This window comes from Pleurodeles waltl, chromosome 2_1 (assembly GCF_031143425.1).
Source record: "Pleurodeles waltl isolate 20211129_DDA chromosome 2_1, aPleWal1.hap1.20221129, whole genome shotgun sequence".
In the NCBI taxonomy this organism is placed as follows: Eukaryota; Metazoa; Chordata; class Amphibia; order Caudata; family Salamandridae; genus Pleurodeles; species Pleurodeles waltl.
Genome location: NC_090438.1, coordinates 276,211,950 through 276,234,826, shown reverse-complemented (window position 1 = coordinate 276,234,826; position 22,877 = coordinate 276,211,950). Strand labels below are relative to the sequence as shown.

The following is a 22,877-nucleotide window of genomic DNA, read 5'->3' as shown; positions in this document are numbered from 1 at the left end:
CATTGATACAAAAGTTAACGGGGCGCGGAGTAACTAAAACATCCATATTGTACATTTACTCCAGGTATTCATCCCATGTTTCCTCTCCCCTTGAGTATTTCAGCTTCCCCTGGTTCTTTCCTAGACCACATTGTAGCAACTCCCAGTATTTTTTAATATCATTAATCTTTATTGTCTCTTGCGTGATTATTCAAAATGTTTAATTATGCGCCAGCTTCTTGCTTACTACCAGTCTTTTAAGATCTTTTCTTAGATTTGTGTGGCGGTTTTTACTGTCATTATTCTTTGAGAACACTGCATATATTTCTTACTTCCTTATCTGTCTTTTTAGAAGTCTGCTTTCACCATCAAACCGGATGTTCCTTATTTGTTTCTCTAACCTGTTTCTACATTGTGTTTTATGAAATGCCCTTAGCTCAACCTTTAGACATGTTACTACTTCATTAATTAGGTCCTCATACTAAATAATAAATTCTGGGGGTATCTATTTTGCTCTAATTTCTCTATATTTTTATAGATGAGACTTCAGCTGATTTAGATACTTCTCTGATATCATTGTCTGTAACTGTTTCGGATAGCACATTTTTAGGGGGAGCACTTGCCTCTTCTTGATAGCGATACCCAATCTTAATGTTGTGCTTAGGGACTAATGATCACTCCATTCAATCTGCAGTACCTCAAACTTCTCGATGTAGCTGAAGGCCCATGCTGGAACAAACACACTGTCTATTGGGCAGTTCTGGTTACCATAGAGGAAGGCTTTCCTTGCTGGAATATCTGTTGGTACGCAACCATTAAGAATGACAAAGCCATTTGATGCCAGAAAATCTTACAGGGATATATCTCTTGCTTTTGCAACGTTCACCGGGGAGCTAGCAAAGTTTATGTTAAATGCAGACAATAGTTCTCGAAAACTAATTTATGGTTCAAATCGCCCATTAGTACAAGCAGATAGTGTGGATACAGTGAACCTATTTTAACAAGGCCCTTCCTAAATGTCAAAACAGACAGGGATATCAACACAGGTAGAATTATATGGCCCAGCACGTCAGTCTGACAATCTATAACCCAACAGAGACATGCTGTTCCAGAGAAACAGACTCTCTACTACCAAGTAGGATAGGAGACTTAATGCCCCCCTAACGCATTAGTCTTGCAGGAACAGTAGCCCTCACTCACCAATAGGGGATATGCTTCATCATCAGGCCATGCTCCTTGTCAGGCAGGCACTGCAATGCCTGACGCGCCTTGCTAGAGGGCACTTTGCTGGAGATCTTTTGAAAAACAAGTGCTGGTAATGAATGGATGTGAAGGGGCTGGTACAAAAACAGTTAAAATTCACTATGGGTGCCAAAGATAACTATCTTTAATGCAGTGAGATACCCATGCCAAGGTTAAAAACAGAAAGTGGGGAAGCTAAGAGTCTAATTGACTGATTCCCTATCAAAATATAAATGAATTTACTAAACAATTCAGGAGTGTAAATATTGAGGGCCTGTGTGTGTGAAGTCCCTACACTGCAGATTTATTGATCTTGATCGACATATTTCTTGCCTAAAAATAGTCTCACAGAACTAGTGGCGATTTATCAGGATTTATTTTGAAGCCTAACCCTTACTAAGAGAGTATAAATACTCTATGAAGATGTGATGTGTAAGAAATCACTAAAACGTCTCACTGAGGTTATATCCTTCTAAGTCAGGGGACCCTCCTAGATAAGGTATTGGAGTCAATGGGGATAGCTTATATGCTTGCTACTCCTTTATTTAGATATTTTGTCAGTTGGACGCCGTGGTCCGTATGACCTACCCCATGTCCAAGCTTCCCGGAATACTTTTGGGGAGCTTGGACATGGGGTAAGTCATACATATACATCACATCATTATAGAGTATTTTTACTCTCTTAGTCAATGAGAGATATTTGAACTCCCCCAGAATTCTAGTGGACCCCAACTAGGTATATCAACGGAGCACCACCTTAGAGGCCATGGCTCTGTCTAGGGAGGCTGAGGTGTCCAGTCCAGAACCGATTGCAAACTTTGCTACATCCTGTCTGTCCTCTAAGGCTTCCTTAAGGGTGGCACAACCCTCTTCAGGGAGCATAGGGAACAGCTGCACAACGAGAATGGGAATATTGGCCCAACTGACATGCTGTGTTCACCAACTCCAAGGCCAAGCTGGCAGAAGAGAAAATCATCTTCCCAAAGGCATGCAGCCTCATGAATTCCCTGTCTGGTGGGGAGGAATGGAATGCATCTGAGTTGATCTTGGCAGCTGAGTCCTGCACAACCAAGCTTTTAGAGGAAGGGTGCTGAGAGAGGAAGGCTGGGTCTCCTGGGGCAGGGCTATGGTGATGAGCAATTATGCGATGCACAAGAGCTGCAGTGCAAGGTTTAGCCCAGGCTCCTAGAAGAACAGTGGTGGGGTCCTCATTAAATGGGATCAAGGGCTCAACCGAGCTCGCCCTTGGCTAAGGCATCTCAATCAAGCCATTCGTTTTTACCTTGACAACAGGCAGTTATAGATCAAGGACATTTGCTACCCTGTGCATCATAGCAGCAAAATATACACCCTCCAAAGGAAACAGGACCTGGAGAGGAAATCATGCCAGAGTCTGGAGGGGTGTCCAGGCCACTGACATCACCCAGCTCCTTATACCAGTTGTCTTGGTCAATGTCTGCCTCAAAGGCGCCATTCCTCTCTTCCTCATCTCCTCCTGCAGGAATGAAAGGCCTGTGTAAGGACAGAAATTCCATGGGTTGGTAGGGCCTGGATGGCATTAGTGTCAACTTTGAGCGGATTGGGGAGGTGGTGTGGGGTCAGAGCCGGAAGAACCAGGGCTATGGTGGGTATAGGCACCTGTCGAGGCATGAAGCCGGATCCAGAAATGGATCCGGAGGGCCCAATCAGGGTTGGGGGTGAAACCGCTGGCAGTAATCCAGTCGGGGCACCTCGCAGCTCTATGGGCGTCGAAGACATGCCAAAGGGAGTTGTATAGATGGCATGCATGGCATCATAAAATTCCGTCAAATGGGCGGGCGTTGTTCTGGGGAACTTGTGGTAGCATGGGCCCTGACACCGGGTCCGCAGGTAAAATGCATTAGCAGGCCTCAAGTACAATGTGGAGCAGTCCCTTTTTTTGGGCATGAAGAACTTGTAACTGGAACCACGTTGGGTGGTTCCTGGTTGGATTCCACTTTTATACACGTTTTCCAGACAAGGGATGTGGATTCCCTGTATAAGGTTTCAGAACCAGTTTGGGTTCGCTCCCTTTCAAATGTCCTTTTGTGGCTGCTGATCAGACACAGCCCTTGTCCAAGGAGCTGGCTCTTGTAGCAGATGGCAATGATGCTGACCCTAAAGTAGTAGTATCCAAAAATCAAAAACAAGGGCACACTTAAGTGTAAGAGTTCTCCAACTAGCTGTCATCAGCCTTCCCAAAGCAGTAATCAGAAAAGTTGGCACATGAGCAATACCTGTTTCGGGGTCACTGGTTGCCATTAACCTGAAGCAATCACTGTATCTCCTTTCCCAGTTTAACAGCTCTGTTAACCACCACACCAGAAGGCAGACAACTAATTTCCAGAGACCACAATAATTTATAGCTACGAGAAAGAAAAGTACATTTGATAGTAAAGTAATCTGCACTACAAACAACCGTTCTCTGTAAAAAAAAAATCTGGTAAAAGGGCTCAGATTTCTCTCTCGCATTGAGAAAAAAATCTCTTAAAGAAATGGATTGTACAAGATCCTTAGAGACATGTCTCTTGGTATCTATATTGATAACTGGTAGATTAGAAAATTTATAGATGACAGTGTAATATTTGACCAGGAAGCCATCAATTGTATAAGGGGGTACTTACCACTGTTGTATCTTGTTAATGCAAATTTCTTATTTAGAAATTATATCTGTTTGTTTTTAGCAAATATCACTTCAAAATTGTAGTAGGTCCAATTGAAATTATTTAAGTGCAGTGTTACTGTGAAAAGGTGCACACTTCTAATGGTGACACTAAACCAATGTAAACATAGTGGTTCATTCTATAAACTATAGCTAAATCCCAAACCCTTAACCACATACCCTTATTCCAAAATCCTTAACCCATAAACCACACACCCTCAACCCGACACCCACAAAACAAAAATAAATTACTGCAAACCCTTAATCCTCTTCTCTTAAACTTATATCCAGTTCTCTTACCCTCAAACCTCTAAAAGCCCATAATTGTATTCCTCTAACCCTGTGCTCCAGGCCCTTACCCCTACATCCCTAACCCTTAACCCAGTATCTCTATACGTCAAACCCTTAACCTTATTCCATTAACCCTGGACCCTAAACCCTTAACCTAAAACCCTATAACTCAATCCCTTACCCCAGGGCACTTACCAGCTGTAGCCTACTCCCAAACCCCAACCTCATAACCTTAAGCCCTATACCCCTAATGAACAAGTTACTTACCTTCGTTAACAGTTTTTCTGGTGGATGTGGATTCCTCACCTTAAGAATTCTCCCAATGTGCCAGCATTCAACGGAAACTTTCTTCCCAGCTCTTCACGTCGACGACGACGTCACAATTGCACGGCTCCACAAGCGACTCCATCTGATGTCATTGTGGCAATAAGAGGTTCTCGCAGGCATGCTGACGTCAGTTTAACCCTTTTTTACATGCCTTTTGAGGCGAACATGTGAAACCCACCCTCACGAAAACAACATATATATTGCAATCCAAATACACAATATTTATTTATACAAAAATACCCAAAAACTTATATACAAAACTAGTGAAAGAAGTCTTGGTATGACCAGACAGGCAATGGGGAGGATGGTGGGACTGTGAGGAATCCACAGGTAGCTACTGTATCCACCAGAAAAATCGTTACCGAAGGTAAGTAACTTGTTCTTCTGATGAATACCACTACCTGTGGATTCCTCACATTATGAATACAGTCCCAAAGCAGAACCGCACTCGGAGGTGGGTGCCTGACCGGTCACAACAAGAAATAGTGCAACACAGAACGTGCAAAATGGCTGTCCCTCCTAACTTCCGAATCCAAGCAATAATGCTTAGCGAAAGTGTAGATGGAAGCCAAAGTTGCTGCCTTGCAAATATCCACTACTGGAACACCTCTAGCCAAGGCCGAAGTGACAGACCTCACCCTGGTGGAATTGGCTCTAATACCCTCAGGAGGAACCTTCTTTGCCAATGAATAACAGGTCTTCATGCAAAGAATGACCCACCTGAATATGGTTCTCTTATGGACAGCTTTGCCCTTTATCTTGCCCACATATCCGACGAAGAGTTGGTCATCCACACAAAAGTCTTCTGTTCTTTCCATATAAAAAGTCAGAGCTCTTCTCTGGTCTAGGCGATGCAGTCTTTCTTCCTCCTTTGAAGGGTGGGGAGGAGGGTAGAAGGATGAAAGAGTAATAGACTGCCCCATATGGAAGGGAGTGACAACATAGGGAAGGAAAGCCGCCCTGGTTCTCAACACCACCTTGTCAGCATAAAAGGACGTAAAGGGAGGTTTAACATAAAGAGCCTGTAGCTCACTCACACGCGTAGCAGATGTGATAGCTATGAGGAAGACTGTTTTTAAAACTAACAGTCTGAATGAACAAGAATGCATAGGTTCAAACGTTGAACCCATTAAAAAAGTTAGAACCAAATTCAAATCCCACTGAGGCATGAGAAACGGAGTGGGAGGAAACGTAATAGTCAGACGTCTCAAAAACCTAACAACTATAGGAGATTTAAACAAGGAAGGTTGATCAGGAAGGCACAGAAAGGCCGACAGCGCCGATAAATAGCCTTTCACAGTCGCAGCTGCACAACTCCTCTGTGCTAAAGAAAGGGCAAACAGCAGAACATCAGATAAATGGGCCTTTAAGGGATCAATTTGTCTTTCTCCACACCAAGTAACAAATTTGGCCCATCTGTTGGCATAGACAAAATAACATCCACCACTTCTGGAGGGAGAGAAAAATAACTCAGATTGCCCCGTTCAATCTCCAGGCATGTAGGTGCAGGCTCTGGAGGTGGGGGTGTAGAACCTGCCCCTGCGACAGCGAGAGGAGGTCTGCCCTGTGAGGGAGATGGAGCGGAGGGCACAGTGAGAGTTGGAGAAGGTTTGTGTACCACTCCCTTCCTGGCCAATCTGGAGCTATTAAAATGACCTGGGCCCGGTCTTGGCGAATCTTCCTCAGAACCCGAGGAATCAAAGGTATGGGGGGGGGGGGGAATGTATAAAGTAACTGGCTGCACCAAGACATCTGAAACGCATCCCCCAATGCTCCCTGCACCGGATACTGGAGGCTGCAGAACGACGGGCAGTGAGCGTTCTCCCGAGTGGCAAACAGGTCTATCTGTGGAAAACTCCACATCCGGAAGATGTGAAGAATCAGGTCTGGATGGAGACGCCACTTGTGATCAGCCGAGAAATGCCGACTTAGACTGTCTGCACGTATGGTGAGAACCCTGGCCAGATGGTTTGCTACTATGCAAATCCGATGGTACTGAGCCCAGGAACAGAGCCGCAGAGCCTCTCTGCAGAGAAGATACAACCCTACTCCTCCCTGCTTGTTGATGTACCACATAGTGGTAGTGTTGTCTGTCAAGACCTGAACTGACTGGCCGTAAAGGGACGGGAGGAAGGCCTTGAGAGCCAGGCGTATCACCTGCAAAATCTAACAGACTGATGTGAAACATCTGTTCCACTCGAGACCAAAGACCTTTGATCTCCAGGTCCCCAGATGAGCTCTCCACCCTAGAGTGGAAGCATCCGTTATGCCCTTGGCCACCCGAGAAGGTAGACAAAACGGCCTTCCTTGGGAAAGGTTGCCATCCACAGCCCACCATCGTAGATCTGCTGCAGCATCTCTGGAGATCGATATCGACTCCTCAAGATCCCCTTTACGTTGAAACCACTGTTTGGGCAGGCACCTCTGGAGAGCCAACATGTGCCAACGTGCATGAGTGACCAACAGAATGCAAGAAACAAACAGACCGAGCAGACGTAGGATCTTGAGGACTGGAACAACAGCTCCATTTTGAAACATTGGAATCAACGCCTGAATGTCCTGGATCCGCTGAGGCGGAGGATAGGACAGAATCAATGTGGTATCCAGTTCTGCTCTTATGAACAGGAGGCGCTGGGAGGGCTCCAGGTGAGACTTGGGCATTATCACTGTAAAGCCCAGGTTGAACAACAACTGAATTGTCATTTGCAGGGGATGCAGCACAAGCTCTGGGGACTTGGCTTTTATCAGCCAATCGTCCAGGTAAAGGAATACAGATACTCCCTTCCTTCTGAGTTTTGCTGCAACCACCGCCATCACCTTCGTGAAGACTTGAGGTACGGAAGTAAGACCAAAAGGAAGGACCGCAAACTGGTAGTGTTGCAACCCCACCACAAACCAGAGATACTTCTTGTGTGACTTGAGAATGGGGATATGAAAGTAAGCATCCCGCAAGTCGACAGACACCATCCAATCCTCCTTGTTCAATGCCAGAAGCACCTGCACTAGAGTCAGCATTTTGAATTTCTCCTGTTTGAGGAACCAATTCAAAATCCTCAGGTCCAAGATAGGCCTCAATCGACCAACCTTCTTGGGAATCAGGAAATATCTCGAATAGCAACCCTGATCCCTTTCCTGCTCTGGAACCAACTCCAATGCACCTTTTGATAAAAGGACTTGAACCTCCTGCTGCAGCAACAGGAGATGATCTTCTGAACAAAATGAAGGATGGCGAGGGATGGAAGGGGGAAACTCCTGGAAAGGAAGGGCATAACCTTTCCCCACAATATTTAGTACCCAAGAGGCTGTTCTGACTAACTCCCACTCGTGGAGAAAACGAAATATCCCGCCCCTTATGGGAGAAGCATGACTTAAGATGGATTGAAAAATAAGGCTGCTTTCCTTGTTGTGCTCCCCCAGAGAAAGAGGATGAGGCAGGGTGCTGTTGGATGGCTCCTCGTGTCCTAACCCTCCCCTGCCCTCCATAGCCAAACACCCTGAATCTCTGAAAGGATCTGAAGGGAGTAGATGCAGAAGCCTGCAGCCCCAAAGATCTTGCTGTGGCCCTGCTGTCTTTGAAGCGCTCTAAAGCAGAGTCTGCCTTGGCCCCAAAAACTTTTCACCATCAAAAGGGCAGTCCAATAAAGTTGCCTAGACATCAGTTGAAAACCCAGAAGACCTTAGCCACGCATGTCTCCTGGTGGCCACCGAAGTACCCATTGCCATCGCTACTGAGCCTGCTGTATCCAGACCAGACTCGATGATCTGTTTGGCCGGAGCTTGGGTGTCCAACAGGAGCTCGTCAAACTGCCCCTGCATATCCTGAGGTAAGTTAGGCATTTTAAGGCCATGCTACAAGAAGAGAAAGTATTTTTAGCTGCTTGCTCCATCCTCTTGGACTCCCTGTCCGATGGAGTAGCAGGAAAGGAACCACGTGCAGAACAAGAAGCCTGGACCACCAAGCTCTCAGGAGTCGGATGGCATAAAAATCCTGGATCCCCAGGAGCAACCCTGTACCTCCTTGCTACAGTTCTGGACACAGCTGGTGACGTAACAGGCTTTCTCCAAACCTCCAAAATAGGCTCAGTAAGAGCATCATTAAAAGGGAGCAGGGGCTCCGGCGAAGAGGAGGAAGGATGTAATACCTCCGTTAAAATGTTTGTTTTTACTTCCGAAGATGGCAATGGAAGCTCTAAAAAATCTGCAGCCTTCCTTATGACAGAGTGATAGGGAGCCGCCTCCTCCTTAAATTCACCCGGGATAAAAGCTCCCACTCAGGGGAGGAAAAAGTCCACTAGCTGAGTCCAGACGCTCAAACTCTCCCCAGGGCTCAGAAATCTCTCCTTCCTCCAATAATTGCTGCTGGTATTCTTGCTCTTCCAGGAGCCTCAATGCTCTCTTCCTCGACCTCAGCCTGGCCTTTAAACTCGGCGTCGACAGAGAGTTAGCCGGCGTCAACGACGCCGGATTCAAGACAGATGGACGTGGCAAAGGAGAAGAAGGAGATGCACTCTGTCCCGACCGGGATCCATCCGGCGCCGGAGTTGACTCCATCGGTGCCATTGGCATCATATGAGGCTACACCATCGGCGCCGAACCAGCACCCTCAGCCTGATAGAAAGGCACAAACAGAGCCGACGTGTATGGAGCCGGAGAGCCCAAGGCGAACGCTAATGGACCCGTGGGGCCAGCCAGTGCACCAGCAGGGGCCATAGCCTCATTAAAAATGCTGAACATAACATTCAGAAAAGCCTCCGGATCCGCTCGCAGAGTCGGGAAGGCTGGAAACCTCTGTTCTTCATGCAGCGCCTGGGTCGGATCCAAAACCTGTGCCACCGACTCCTGAACCAACACAGGCGAAAAATGAGTTGGAGGACTCGCAAGGGACTCGACCACCTCAATGAGTGATGGTGCCAGAGAAGCCTGAGGAATTTGAGGTTGGGAAGTAACAGTAAGGACCGACCTCCCACACCGTACGATGTCGTCTAGAGGGAGACCGAGATCGAGACCTATCTCTAGAAGAACGGTGTCGAGAATCGTGCCGGTGCTGCTTCTTGTGTGACCTCAAAGACTTAGGGGATGAAGAGTCCCTTGTCTTGAACCTCCAGTGATTCCTGTGTCCTTTCTTCGCTTCTGTTAAGAAGACCTTAGCTCCTCTTTCTTTTAACGCCTTTGGATTAATCCTCTAACAGGAAACGCACCCTTCCACATTGTGGTCCGAACTAAGACACCATAAACAGTTTTCATGAGGGTCCGTGACTGATATACGACCCCCGCACTCAAGACAAGGCTTAAAACCTGACTTCTTAGGCGGAGACATTGTAACAGGTACAATAAGACACCTACGAAACAGTAGCTGTTTGAGAGCTAGGAGAAAACTGTTAGCGTCGAAGGCACGAAAAAAGGGAACTGATGTCAGCACGCCGGCAAGGACCTCTTATTGCCACGATGATGTCAGATGGAGTCACGTGCGGAGCCGTGCACTTGTGATATCCTTGTCGATGTGAAGAGCTGGGAAGAAAGTTTCCGTCAAATGCTGCCACTGGTAGTTGTATCCACCAGAAACTGTACTTACTTGCATATATTTTGGGAACAAACACTTTGGAAAGTGTCCCTTTTTCAAAGTATTTAGTTTTAGAACTATCAATTGAGGAGTGTTATTTCTAGAACTATTATTTTCAAAGTTTTAAGTCGATATCCCTACCAACTAACAGGTAGGAAGGAACTGAGATTAAAGCTATCTGGATACTTGAATGATTATTATGCCTACGTGTTATTTTACTGAACAGAAAAAAAATTAATTACATTTTTTAATCTCTTGTGATATCAAAAATGATCAGTAGCGGGCCCATATCACAGAAGATAGAGTTAAAGATTTAGTAACAGAATATGTTGATATTTATTCGCTCTTTCTCAACAATGTGTATGCACTTCAACGAAAAACGTTAAATAGTAAATCATTCAATTGATACTTGAAAACTTACTGCATTGTAATAATTTTTGGTAAGTTGAATGGCTTCAAATCCTTTTAAGGCTTTAGGGGAGATAGGTTTATCTAGACAGAAAATAGAAGCAAATTAATAAATAAAGAATTTAAAGACAAAATTGCACAATTCACATATATATAAAAAACTAAATGTACAACCTTAACAGCTGCACAACCATTTTCTAGTCAGAAATGATGATCTTGTATTGTTACCCCACACATACCCTTGATAGATATGTATTTATCCTTTATAAAACTGACTAAAAGCAGGATTGTCCTTTTTGTGAGAACTACATTGACAGGGACCGCGAAGGAAACCTTTTGTCATCATGTGAATGTAATTAAACCTACCCCACGGTTGCTGTATGAAAAGTGGGAGGGATGGCTAATACTGAACCTGGATAACTAGCTCAAGCAAAGTACAAGGACCAGACTACGAACAACTAGGGTAGTGTCCTTTCATTATACAGAAATCACAACATCCCACTGATGGGCATGCGACACCCGAGCTACATGTACACAAAAATGCCAGCTTGGAGAAAAAAGAGGATTTTACTACTGTAGAATAATGAACTGAAAATGCACAAGTGATCTTGGCAGAACAACTTACCATAACCCTCGTACTGTCAGTATTGCCGTTTTCTTGCGTACTTGGTCATTTTGATGGCAAAGGCCAGTCACAGTTGAATGATGAATGAAGCCTATATTTTCCAACCTGGGCCGTGTCAGTGAGATACCTATACTGTTTGAGTTCATTTTGTCCTTTCTCCCTCAGGGAAGACATACCAAAGGCTATGTATTCTGTATAAGGAAGCTAGGAAGGTCGTGCTGGACGCAGCATGCCTGTACATACCTTTTGATGGTTATAGAAGAGAAAGAGTGTATCTATGTGAGATCATCAGTGGGTTGTGACTGAAAGGAGAAAGGAATGGCTGGACCTTTAAGCTGCCCGCCATTCTCTCTGAATGTTTGAAGTGTATGAAAATGTCAATGGTGATTTCACACGTGACTAGTCAGAGTATCGGTCAATCTTTGCTTTGCTTTACTTGTACACGTGGCAGAAAAAATAAAAAAAAAAGGTAAGAAGAAAGCTAGTTGTTCAATGAAGCAGTTGCTTTGGATAGGAAAGTTAGCTTTAAGGAGAGAGAGAGCTACTTTGGAGAGAAAAGCTTCCTTTTTGAGTGGCAGTTAGTTCGTAATTTTCTCTATTTGTTCTGGAGATACTTTATGTTTTTCTGCTGGTTATAACTTATTTGCTGTTTCTTGAGACATCACTGAGCTGGTGCTCCAGTGCACCGTCCACTCTTCACAATCAAGGGAGAGCAATTTTCTTCTTTCGAAAGCTTGAGTTGTGCCCTATTAATGAACAGGGGACACAGTGAAGGCAGGTACATCCATCTGAAACTTCTAATGGACTAGGACTTACTGAGTTTCAGCCAGTCAGGTTGGGACTTTGAGATCACCTATTTCTAGAGGACAGATGGACTCAATATTTCACCAAGTCTTGGTAAGTCTCTTTTTTAATGAAACACATATTTTGCTAAAGATAGGGACACATTTACCACATAAATGATTCCGCAGTAAAGAGGAAGGGCCTGCATATGGAGTCCTACTTCTCTGTGCGGGTGGGCTAAGTTATTTATTTTTTTGCATATGGAATCCTGCATGAACTGTGTAAAGTAGGGTTCCTTTGAAAGCTCTCCCAAAAATCATTTACATCAACAGAGGCTCCAATAATTCAGTGCTTTACTAAGATTAGTTACAAGGCCGGTGGTAGCAGTACATCCTACCCTACAATCCCAAGGAGCGCAGACACACTTGTCATCCAAGATGGGCACTACCCTCTTTTCTGTCCTTTGGTAGCCACACCTAAGTAAAAGTGGGTGCCGCAGGGCAAAAAAGACTATCCTGAAACCTGGGCTTCTTCTGGATATATGCAATATTTTCTCAGAGGCATATCTTATCTAAAATATAAATATGGATGCTGCTCTGTACCAGAGTGTATGTAAGAAATGATGTATGGTTGCTCAAATGAGACTGTTTAAAAGCTATGATATACCAAATCACAGTTCAGATGCTGTTTGAATAGAGAATAATAATCCACTAAAATAAACATCAAAGGGCACATGGACAGATAGTGGCCACTGAAATTATATGAGCTCACTATAAATGCTAAAATCAGCCTCAACTGCTTACCATATTTTTAAAACTATAAAAGGTAGATAGGTCAAATCCTTCCATCAGATTTTAAATGTTCCAACTGTATTATGGAGCCGACATGAAAGCATGGTAAAAGCTTGCTTGATAAATGGAAGGCTTCTCGTCCAAACTGTGTTATCAAGCAACAAGGCATGGCTTAGTGAGTGAGATTCAGGCAGTGTGAACCTCAAATTTCCCAACTAAAAAAGCGAACGGCGACAGGGTGGAAGGGTGAAACGACCAAAGTTCGGGATGGACTGTTTACATGAGAAACAGGGTCAACAATGATTTTTCATTAGGTGGTCCGCTTTCTAACGGGGCATAGTGGATGAAAAACAATCGTTTGCAATGAGGGGTATGCAAAATGTGCGTAACTAAAGTGAAATTATATGTAATTGTTCTAACTCTAAATCAGTCGTTTTGTGCAATATTTTAGTATGAAATACATCCTCTTGTCAAATCAAATCAAATAAAAAATAACTTTATTTGGGCAAAAAGGCCATAAAAGTAAACAAATAAAACAAATAAAATTTGGTATCCTCTTGTCAGTTTTTGGATGCATTTAAACACGAGCACCACTTGTGATCTGTAGTTCCTGTGTTGACTGTAAATGTTTACAGCCAACTGCACCATTCCCAGTAAACTTTTACCACGTGTGGCACATAATTACACAAAGTGGCGTAATGGCATAATTTTGGGAATTTGTGTAACAAATGCAAGTTGAAACTATGCCAGCATAAGATACATTTTCCCCAGGCCTAGTTGGAAAAGTACCCCAAGCGATTGCCTGTGGTTACGTCCCAAGCCGTATGAGAACAGCGCACTCGTAAAAGCTGCATCCACGTGCCTTATACTACAAACACACGCAGGGCCAAAGCTAAACCCATTTGTGTATGTAGTCTAATGCCCGTGGCTAGAGCTTTGCCAAGTCCGCTGCGCTTGTACAAAGCAGATCTATTTAGCCTGACTCTGAGCACGGAGTATGTTCTGTTTATTGCTGTGACAGGACTTTAAGGGCCATCCCACCAACAGGGGTGTAGCTCCAGGGGAGGTGTTGTGGGGTGTTACGCCCCCCAAAAAAATGCACTCTCCAGTAAATAGTTGGGAACAAGTACTTTCAGTGGCATAATGTGAAGTGTCTGTCAGATTTCACCTGGGATTTTTACATGCCCACATTGCCAAAAACACACTCTTTCCTCTATGTATTGAAGGCCTTAAAAAAGTTGATTAGTTAAAATAAATATTGTATTTTATGTACCCCTAACAATTGCATTCCTCTCTTTCCATTGCCCCCTTAAGCCCATTCGGCTTCTTATACAATGTGCTTTAACACAATGTCCCAGTGTGATTGTTGGGAAATCTGATGCTCACACCGCCCCTCTCCCCCCCAAACATACTGACCAAGCTGTGCCCCTGCCCGCCAGGTTCAGCATTCACCCGGAACAATCTTCACCACTGTAAGAATGGACTTTGGAATCTCTAAAAAACCCAAACCCTGGCACATTCTACAAATGCAAACACCCAGTGTCAGAGTGTAGGAAGCTGGCTCTGTATATACTATACCAAAATGAGATATAGGGGGTGATTTTAACCTTGGCGGACGGCGGAGGCCGTCCGCCAAGGTACCGCCGTGAAATGACCGCACCACGGTCAAAAGACCGCGGCGGCCATTTAAACATTTCCTCTGGGCCGGCGGGCGCTCTCCGAAAGAGCGCCCGCCGGCCCAGAGGAAATGCCCCTGCAACGAGGACGCCGGCTCAGAATTGAGCCGGCGTAGTTGCAGGGGTGCGACGGGTGCAGTTGCACCCGTCGCGTATTTCAGTGTCTGCAAGGCAGACACTGAAATACTTTGCGGGGCCCTCTTACGGGGGCCCCTGCCGTGCCCATGCCATTGGCATGGGCACGGCAGGGGCCCCCAGGGGCCCCGCGGCACCCCCTACCGCCATCCTGTTCATGGCGGGAAACAGGATGGCGGTAGGGGCTGTCAGAATCCTCATGGCGGCGGAGCGCGCTCCGCCGCCATGAAGGATTCCCCCGAGCAGCGGTAAGTCGGCGGGAGCCCGCCGACTTGCCGCTTCTGACCGCGGCTGAACCGCCGCGGTCAGAATGCTCGTGGGAGCACCGCCAGCCTGCCAGAATGACCCCCATAGTGTCCAGGGGTTCCCCAGAGGCTTAATAGAGGCTAAAGTAGATACTACTAATGTTCTCTTTTAAGGTAGTGTGGTCGAGTAGTTAGGCTATTCAGAAGGAATTGGAAAGTATTTGTTGTACACACACAGACAACAGAAGAAGCACACACTCAATGACTTAACTCCAGACCAATTGCTTTTATATAGAAAAATATATTTTGTTACTTTATTTCTAGAACCACAAGATTCAAGTTGCAGGTAAGACCATCAATAAATAAGTATTTCACATATGTATCAATATTACTTTGAGTGGAATCAGAAAATTATACAGTTCTTGAATAAATGGCAATAATCAGCTTTTATTTTATTTTTATTTATTTTTTAGAAGTTGACAGTGCAATTTTCAGAAACAGTTCCTGGGGGAAGAAAAGTTAGTAAAATTTACAGGTAAGTTCTTGACTTACAATTCCAGTCTCCACAGGTTAGGAAGTCCACAGGTTTGACTTCAAATTAACCCCAAACACCCACCACCAGCAACACGGGCCAGCCTTGTGCAGAGGTCAAGGATGAGACAAGTTTAACATGGGCTCCTATGGAGGCTGGGGGCACTTGGTTTCAGATTTGCTGGCAGGTAAGTACCCACATCTTCGGAGGGCGGACGTGGGGGGGTTTAGAGGAGCACATGGGGGGGATGGGCACAGGTAAGCACCAAACACACCCTCCGCAGCACAGTGGCGGCCAGGTACAATGCTTTCCTATCATGGGATCCCGGGGTCACTTGGATGCTGCAGGCTGAGTCCCGGGTGTCGGTTTCAGAAAAGCACAGGCTGGACAAGTAGGAGGGCTGCCTGCTGCGCATTGCCGCACCAGAGGTCGGGTTCCCCAAGGCCAGAGGGCTGTGGGTGCAGTGGACCTTCAGGCAACAGGTATCTTCGTCCAGAGCGTTCGCGGTCAGAGGAGGTCCTCTGGATTCACACTGCAGGCATCGTTAAGGGGGACAGTAGAGGTCAGCCCAGGTGGGCACTTGCTCGGAATCGCCAGGGGATTCTCTCTAGTCGGTTGGGCCACCTGGACACGGGCCATGGGCTGCGGGTGCAGAGTGGTCTGGACTCGTGGATCCGGGGAGGCTCTGGAGTCCTTAGGTGTAGTTTCTTCTTGGACAGGGCCGCTTTCCACGGGACTTCTTGGTCCTTGGTGATGCAGGCAGTCCTCTGAAGGCTTGGCAGAGGTTGCTGGACCCGCAGGATGCATGTCTTTCTTTCTGAGGGTTCTCTGAAGCAGGAGACAGGCCGGTGGGGTTGGGGCCAAGTCAGTTTTCATCTTCCTCCTGCTCTGCTGGGGTTTCAATTTAGCAGTCCTTCTTCTTTCTTCTTGTGAGGTTGCCAGGAATCTGACAAACTGGGCTCAGGGGAGCTCTTAAATCCTGGATTTAGGGGCGTTACAGAGGTCAGAGGGTAGTAGCTAATGGCTACTGTCCCTAAGGGTGGATACACCCTCTTTGTGTCCACTCCCTTTGGGGAGGGGTACACAAATCTAAGTCTATTGGTCCCTGTCCTCCAAACTAAGATGGAGGACTCTGCAGGGAGGGGTTCGACTCAGCTCACTCCTCCCTGTCTTCCCTAATTTTCCCACTAACTTGCCACCAAAAGTGGGGCTTTGGCCGGGGGGGGGGTCGGGCAACTCCACTAGCTGGAGTGCCAGGGGACACTGAACAAGAGGCGTGAGCCTTTGAGGTTCACCACCAGGTGTTACAGTTCCTGCAGTGGGAAGGTGTGAAGCACCTAAACCCAGGACAGGTTTTGTTTCTGGCCACATAGAGCACAAAGGCTGTCAGCCCATGTGGTCAGAAACTTGTCTGGAAGTGGCAGGCTGGCACAGACTGGTCAGACCTGCACCAGTAGTTTGGCTAACATGCAGGAGTCCTCTCTAAGATGCCCTCTGGGTGCGTTTTTCAATAAATCCCGCACTGGCATCAGTGTGGGTTTATTGTGCTGAGACGTCTGATACCAAACTTCCCAGTGTTCAGTGAAGCCATTATGGAGCTGTGGAGTTCGTTGTGATGAACTCCCAGACCATGAAATCAATATGGCTACACTGCACTTACAATGTCTAAGAATGGACTTAGACACTGTAGGGACATATGGCTCATGATGCTATGCCCTCACCTGTGGCCTAGTGCACCCTGCATTAGGGCTGTAAGGCCTGGTAGAGGGGTGACTTACCTATGCCACAGGCAGTGGTTTGTGAGCATGGCACCCTGAGAGGGGTACCATGTTGACTCAGCATTTTTCTCCGGACCAGAACACACAAACTGCAAAGGCAGTGTGCATGTGCTTGGTGAGGGGTCCCTCAGGGTGGCATAATACATGCTGCAGCCCTTGGGGACCTTCCCTGGCCACGGGGCCCTTGGCACCACAGATAACTTTTACAAGGGACTTAACAGTGTGCAATGGGTGTGCCAATTGTGGAAACAAAGTTACAGAGTTTGGGAAAGAACACTGGTGCTGGGGCCTGGTTAGCAGGATCACAGCACACTCTCAATCAAAGTTGGCATCAATGTCAGGCAAAAAGAGGGGTGGGGGGGAGTAACCATGCCAACAAGGGCATTGTCCTACACAGAGAGAATGTATCTAGTTTTTTACTGACTTATATTTTCATTTTGGGGAAAAGTTACATACACGCCTAGGTCATAGGACTGCTGATAATAACACTGCATTTATTTGACTTTTTTGCCTGCCGAATAAAACAAAACTTCACTTACCAGCAGGCTTGATTTCTTTTACGTAGTTACTGGGAAACCAGCCCATTTTCCCATTCAAGTTTCCTTCCCACCATCCGCCTTCTTCCACTCTTGTGACATAAATGACATCTCCTTTAGAAAATGAAAGTTCATCTTCGTTGTTCTGCTTAAAATTGAATTTGGCCTTTACTACAATCTGAAAATTACCGTTTTCTGTCATTTCCTAAGAAAATAAAAAAATAAAGACGTGTAAATATCAGGAAATAACACATTTAAAAAATGCAGACTGATGTTTTCTCTATATATCAAATATATTTTTTATTAATGTATCCGGATTTTGTTGACTACTGCCTGCCCCATAGATGCACTCCGCAGGGGTACCACGCAAGGACATTGTCAAGTACTAATGCGCAATCGTTCCCTCTGGATGGTTTGCCAAGATACAACTGTGGGTGGTGCGGCGAAGCTGAAGTCCTTCAACGACAGGAGTTAGGAACAATAACCCTTTAGTACTTCTGGCCCAGCTCCTGCTACCCTTGGTGTCGGGGCCAGAAAGTAGCCATGGGAAACAGGACTCTAAGGGCTAGATGTACGAAAAATAGGAATAGCACTGCAATTTTTTACGAATCTCAATTTGGAAATCGCTATTGCTAATGTGTGAAATTCTTTTGAGCTTCAATAGCGATTCACAGTGGGTCACAAATAGACCTACCTCATAAATATTAATAAGGTAGGTCGCAATTTGTGACCCACTACGATTCGCTGTCATCACAGGGATGGTGAGCTGCTGGAGTGAACAGACCATGTCTGTCTGTGATTGCTTTTAAATAAAGCAATCTTTTTTTTTTTAAACAGTCCATTTTCCATAAAAGAAAACAGGATACGTTTAAAAAGAAAAAAGATTTACTTTGAAGTTTCATTTTTTATTTAAGAGTAGGCAGTTGACCACTGCCTGCTCTTAAAAATATTTTCCCAACCAATTTCAAAGAGGAAGGGGTCCCTTTTGGATCATTGATCTTGATAGCTTTTCAAAAGTGAATGACTGCGCTTTCAAACACTTCTTCACATAACCATTTCAAAACAAGAGAGATCTCTGTTTTAGTTAATTTTATAACTCATGCATGAAGTTTAATTTCAACACTTCTGCAGCACGACATTTCATGCACAAAATGGATGGATGTTAGCATTCTAGGAACATTTAAGTAAGCAAAGCTCAAAAGGAAAAAAAATAGGTCTGATAAACATATCACGTGGACTAAGACACTGAAACTACAGTTTGCTTACGTTGCGACAAAACATTTTCAGTAGGCATTTGTTATTGGGGGTATTGAGCTTTTGTGGCAGGGTAAAGAATGTAAGTTGGGCTTCATTCAGAGAGTGCTTTAGGAATGTTCAACAATGTGCTCATTCCATATCACATTAATACAAAGGCAGATCTCAAGGCAAGGAGGTGGGATTGCTCTTATTTGGAGTGATGCTTTCACAGGTGGTCTGATAGGAGTGAATACTCAGATGGTCTGCTAGGGGTGAATGCCTGATAATGGTTGCTCTGCTATCACTCCACCACGAAAAACATTTGATGCTCTCGAATCACTTACAAATCTGATTGCTGATCTTACAGTTCACTTTGCCTCAATTTTCATCCAGGTGAATTTAATGTTTCGGCTAGAGGACAGCAATGGTAACTTGGCATTCTTCCCTTCAACCACAAAGGGTGTAGGGTTTTAACAATGGAATAATCCCCGTCTCCTTTCTTAAACTGGAAAGTAGTCAGCTAGCTATGGCTATCTTTATTGGATCCTAAATGGATTACTGTCTATCAAGAAATCCCTTCTGGCCAGGCTACAATAGATTAAAAACCAATCAGCCTGCTTGGTCTCTAAGACACCTAGACTCAGCTCCTTGGCGCCTATTCTAAAATCTTTACTCTGGCTCTCTATTTATGTCAGCAACATTTTCAAAGTACTTTGCCTTGTGCACAATTTCAATTCAATTCATAAAGCTTTATTCGGCACATATAAATGACCATAAAAGCATGAACAAAGAAGAGAGAAAAAAAAGACAACAGTACATATTTACAAAGACATTGCAATTAAAACTTACAGTTATTAATTATAGTTAATGGCTCATTGAGTAATACATATGGTCATTCATAAATATATAAAAAGAATAATAAAATACATTAAAAACTCATACTTTTCCTGGAATTGATGCACTGATTTAAAAAGGTGGCAGTATAAAACAAATATCTGCCGATTGCAGATTAAAAATTAAAGCCATGGCATGTTTAACTGTACGTGTTCCGTATTTAACAAACAGAGGTTTCAAAAATACTATACGAAAACATGTATACAGTTTACAGAACAGCAGAAGGTGCACAGTGCTCTGTGTAGATACATTATCGCACCTACATGGCCCAATCGGGTGTTTCTTAATGTTTGGATGGGCTACTAAACAATGTGCCATCCCAAATCTTAGTCTGGTTAGCACGAATTTATGTGAATTCCTAGTCACCATAGTTAGGTGAGATGGAAAACCCTCCATTAGATTGTATCTATTATAAAAAATGACGGAGGACAATGATCCGGCTATAGTTGCTCGTTTCCTTTCTGCATAAGTTAGAAATATACTTTTCATTTCTGATTTGGAGATCGTGGTTGCTGCACTAGGATTATTTAAAATATTCAGATTAAAAATGTCTGAAAAACAGATAACAACATACTTAACCCAGGGAATATCTCGATATTTATCCAAACGTAGGCAATCCTCAACAATAGTTCTGTTAAGTAGCTTCTCATCGCCAAGCCAAAAAGACCGCCAGACCATCAATGGTTTAAGTGATATCAGATCAGTTAAATAATTAATGGCTAATTCGCGATGGCTTAATTCAGTTGAGGCAGAGATGGGCAAAAACAGGAGCTTTTTTAAAAACATATTTTCCTCCAGCTGTAAGTTGTAGGTACAGCTATAACCCCATACTCCTGCCCCATACAGAGCAATAGTCACACATCTAGCTTGGTAAATCTTGAGCATATCCCTGGTTCGACGATCCCCAACTTTTGCAGCAAATCTATAAATACCATAAGCATTTTTTGCCATTTTATTCCGGATGTTATTAAATTCATTGTTCCATTTCCTGTCGTTAGAGAAGGTAATGCAAAATACAAACGCTGTGCTGTGGGATAGCGTAACTGGATGGACGGAATGCGGAACCAATCAAACATTCACCCCCAGTCACAGATCTGGGTTTAATCCATCCATTATTTTGCTCACCATGCCACCCCAGTTTGAACCCAGCCATATGCAAATCAGTCTTGACCCTGTTCCACATGGGAACAGTCCAGCCCGAACTGCCAGGTCAGGTTCTCCCTGGACCGGAAACAAGCATCCTGGGACCGGTTTCGGGGTTTCACCCCTCCTCAGCCAGGCTAGCTTGAATCCAGTGGCACAGTGAGCCCGGGACCCACGTCTGGGCATACCCGGCGCACTTAGGGCGGCAAAAGCAAAGCAAAATACAAACGCTGTGGGATAGCGTAACTGGATGGACGGAATGCGGAACCAATCAAACATTCACCCCCAGTCACGGATCTGGGTTTAATCCATCCATTATTTTGCTCACCATGCCACCCCAGTTTGAACCCAGCCATATGCAAATCAGTCTTGACCCTGTTCCACATGGGAACAGTCCAGCCCGAACTGCCAGGCCAGGTTCTCCCTGGACCGGAAACAAGCATCCTGGGACCGGTTTCGGGGTTTCACCCCTCCTCAGCCAGGCTAGCTTGAATCCAGTGGCACAGTGAGCCCGGGACCCACGTCTGGGCATACCCGGCGCACTTAGGGCGGCAAAAGCAAAGCAAAATACAAACGCTGTGGGAAAGCGTAACTGGATGGACGGAATGCGGAACCAATCAAACATTCACCCCCAGTCACAGATCTGGGTTTAATCCATCCATTATTTTGCTCACCATGCCACCCCAGTTTGAACCCAGCCATATGCAAATCAGTCTTGACCCTGTTCCACATGGGAACAGTCCAGCCCGAACTGCCAGGCCAGGTTCTCCCTGGACCGGAAACAAGCATTCTGGGACCGGTTTCGGGGTTTCACCCCTCCTCAGCCAGGCTAGCTTGAATCCAGTGGCACAGTGAGCCCGGGACCCACGTCTGGGCATACCCGGCGCACTTAGGGCGGCAAAAGCAAAGCAAAATACAAACGCTGTGGGATAGCGTAACTGGATGGACGGAATGCGGAACCAATCAAACATTCACCCCCAGTCACAGATCTGGGTTTAATCCATCCATTATTTTGCTCACCATGCCACCCCAGTTTGAACCCAGCCATATGCAAATCAGTCTTGACCCTGTTCCACATGGGAACAGTCCAGCCCGAACTGCCAGGCCAGGTTCTCCCTGGACCGGAAACAAGCATCCTGGGACCGGTTTCGGGGTTTCACCCCTCCTCAGCCAGGCTAGCTTGAATCCAGTGGCACAGTGAGCCCGGGACCCACGTCTGGGCATACCCGGCGCACTTAGGGCGGCAAAAGCAAAGCAAAATACAAACGCTGTGGGATAGCGTAACTGGATGGACGGAATGCGGAACCAATCAAACATTCACCCCCAGTCACAGATCTGGGTTTAATCCATCCATTATTTTGCTCACCATGCCACCCCAGTTTGAACCCAGCCATATGCAAATCAGTCTTGACCCTGTTCCACATGGGAACAGTCCAGCCCGAACTGCCAGGCCAGGTTCTCCCTGGACCGGAAACAAGCATCCTGGGACCGGTTTCGGGGTTTCACCCCTCCTCAGCCAGGCTAGCTTGAATCCAGTGGCACAGTGAGCCCGGGACCCACGTCTGGGCATACCCGGCGCACTTAGGACGGCAAAAGCAAAGCAAAATACAAACGCTGTGGGATAGCGTAACTGGATGGACGGAATGCGGAACCAATCAAACATTCACCCCCAGTCACGGATCTGGGTTTAATCCATCCATTATTTTGCTCACCATGCCACCCCAGTTTGAACCCAGCCATATGCAAATCAGTCTTGACCCTGTTCCACATGGGAACAGTCCAGCCCGAACTGCCAGGCCAGGTTCTCCCTGGACCGGAAACAAGCATCCTGGGACCGGTTTCGGGGTTTCACCCCTCCTCAGCCAGGCTAGCTTGAATCCAGTGGCACAGTGAGCCCGGGACCCACGTCTGGGCATACCCGGCGCACTTAGGGCGGCAAAAGCAAAGCAAAATACAAACGCTGTGGGATAGCGTAACTGGATGGACGGAATGCGGAACCAATCAAACATTCACCCC

At 45.6% G+C, this 22,877-nt stretch overlaps 1 protein-coding gene across 1 annotated transcript in view; it reads right to left on the bottom strand.

Moving 5' to 3' along the window:
• The window catches only part of ARHGEF6 (Rac/Cdc42 guanine nucleotide exchange factor 6), a 793,672-nt gene that overhangs the window by 600,042 nt on the left and 170,753 nt on the right, over positions 1 to 22,877 (bottom strand). Inside the window, exons 5-6 of the mRNA XM_069212447.1 lie at positions 17,592 to 17,793; positions 10,501 to 10,571 (exon numbers count right to left, since the gene is read on the bottom strand). Of these exons, the coding sequence (XP_069068548.1) occupies positions 10,501 to 10,571; positions 17,592 to 17,793 (273 nt within the window). The remainder of the gene's footprint in view (positions 1 to 10,500; positions 10,572 to 17,591; positions 17,794 to 22,877) is intronic.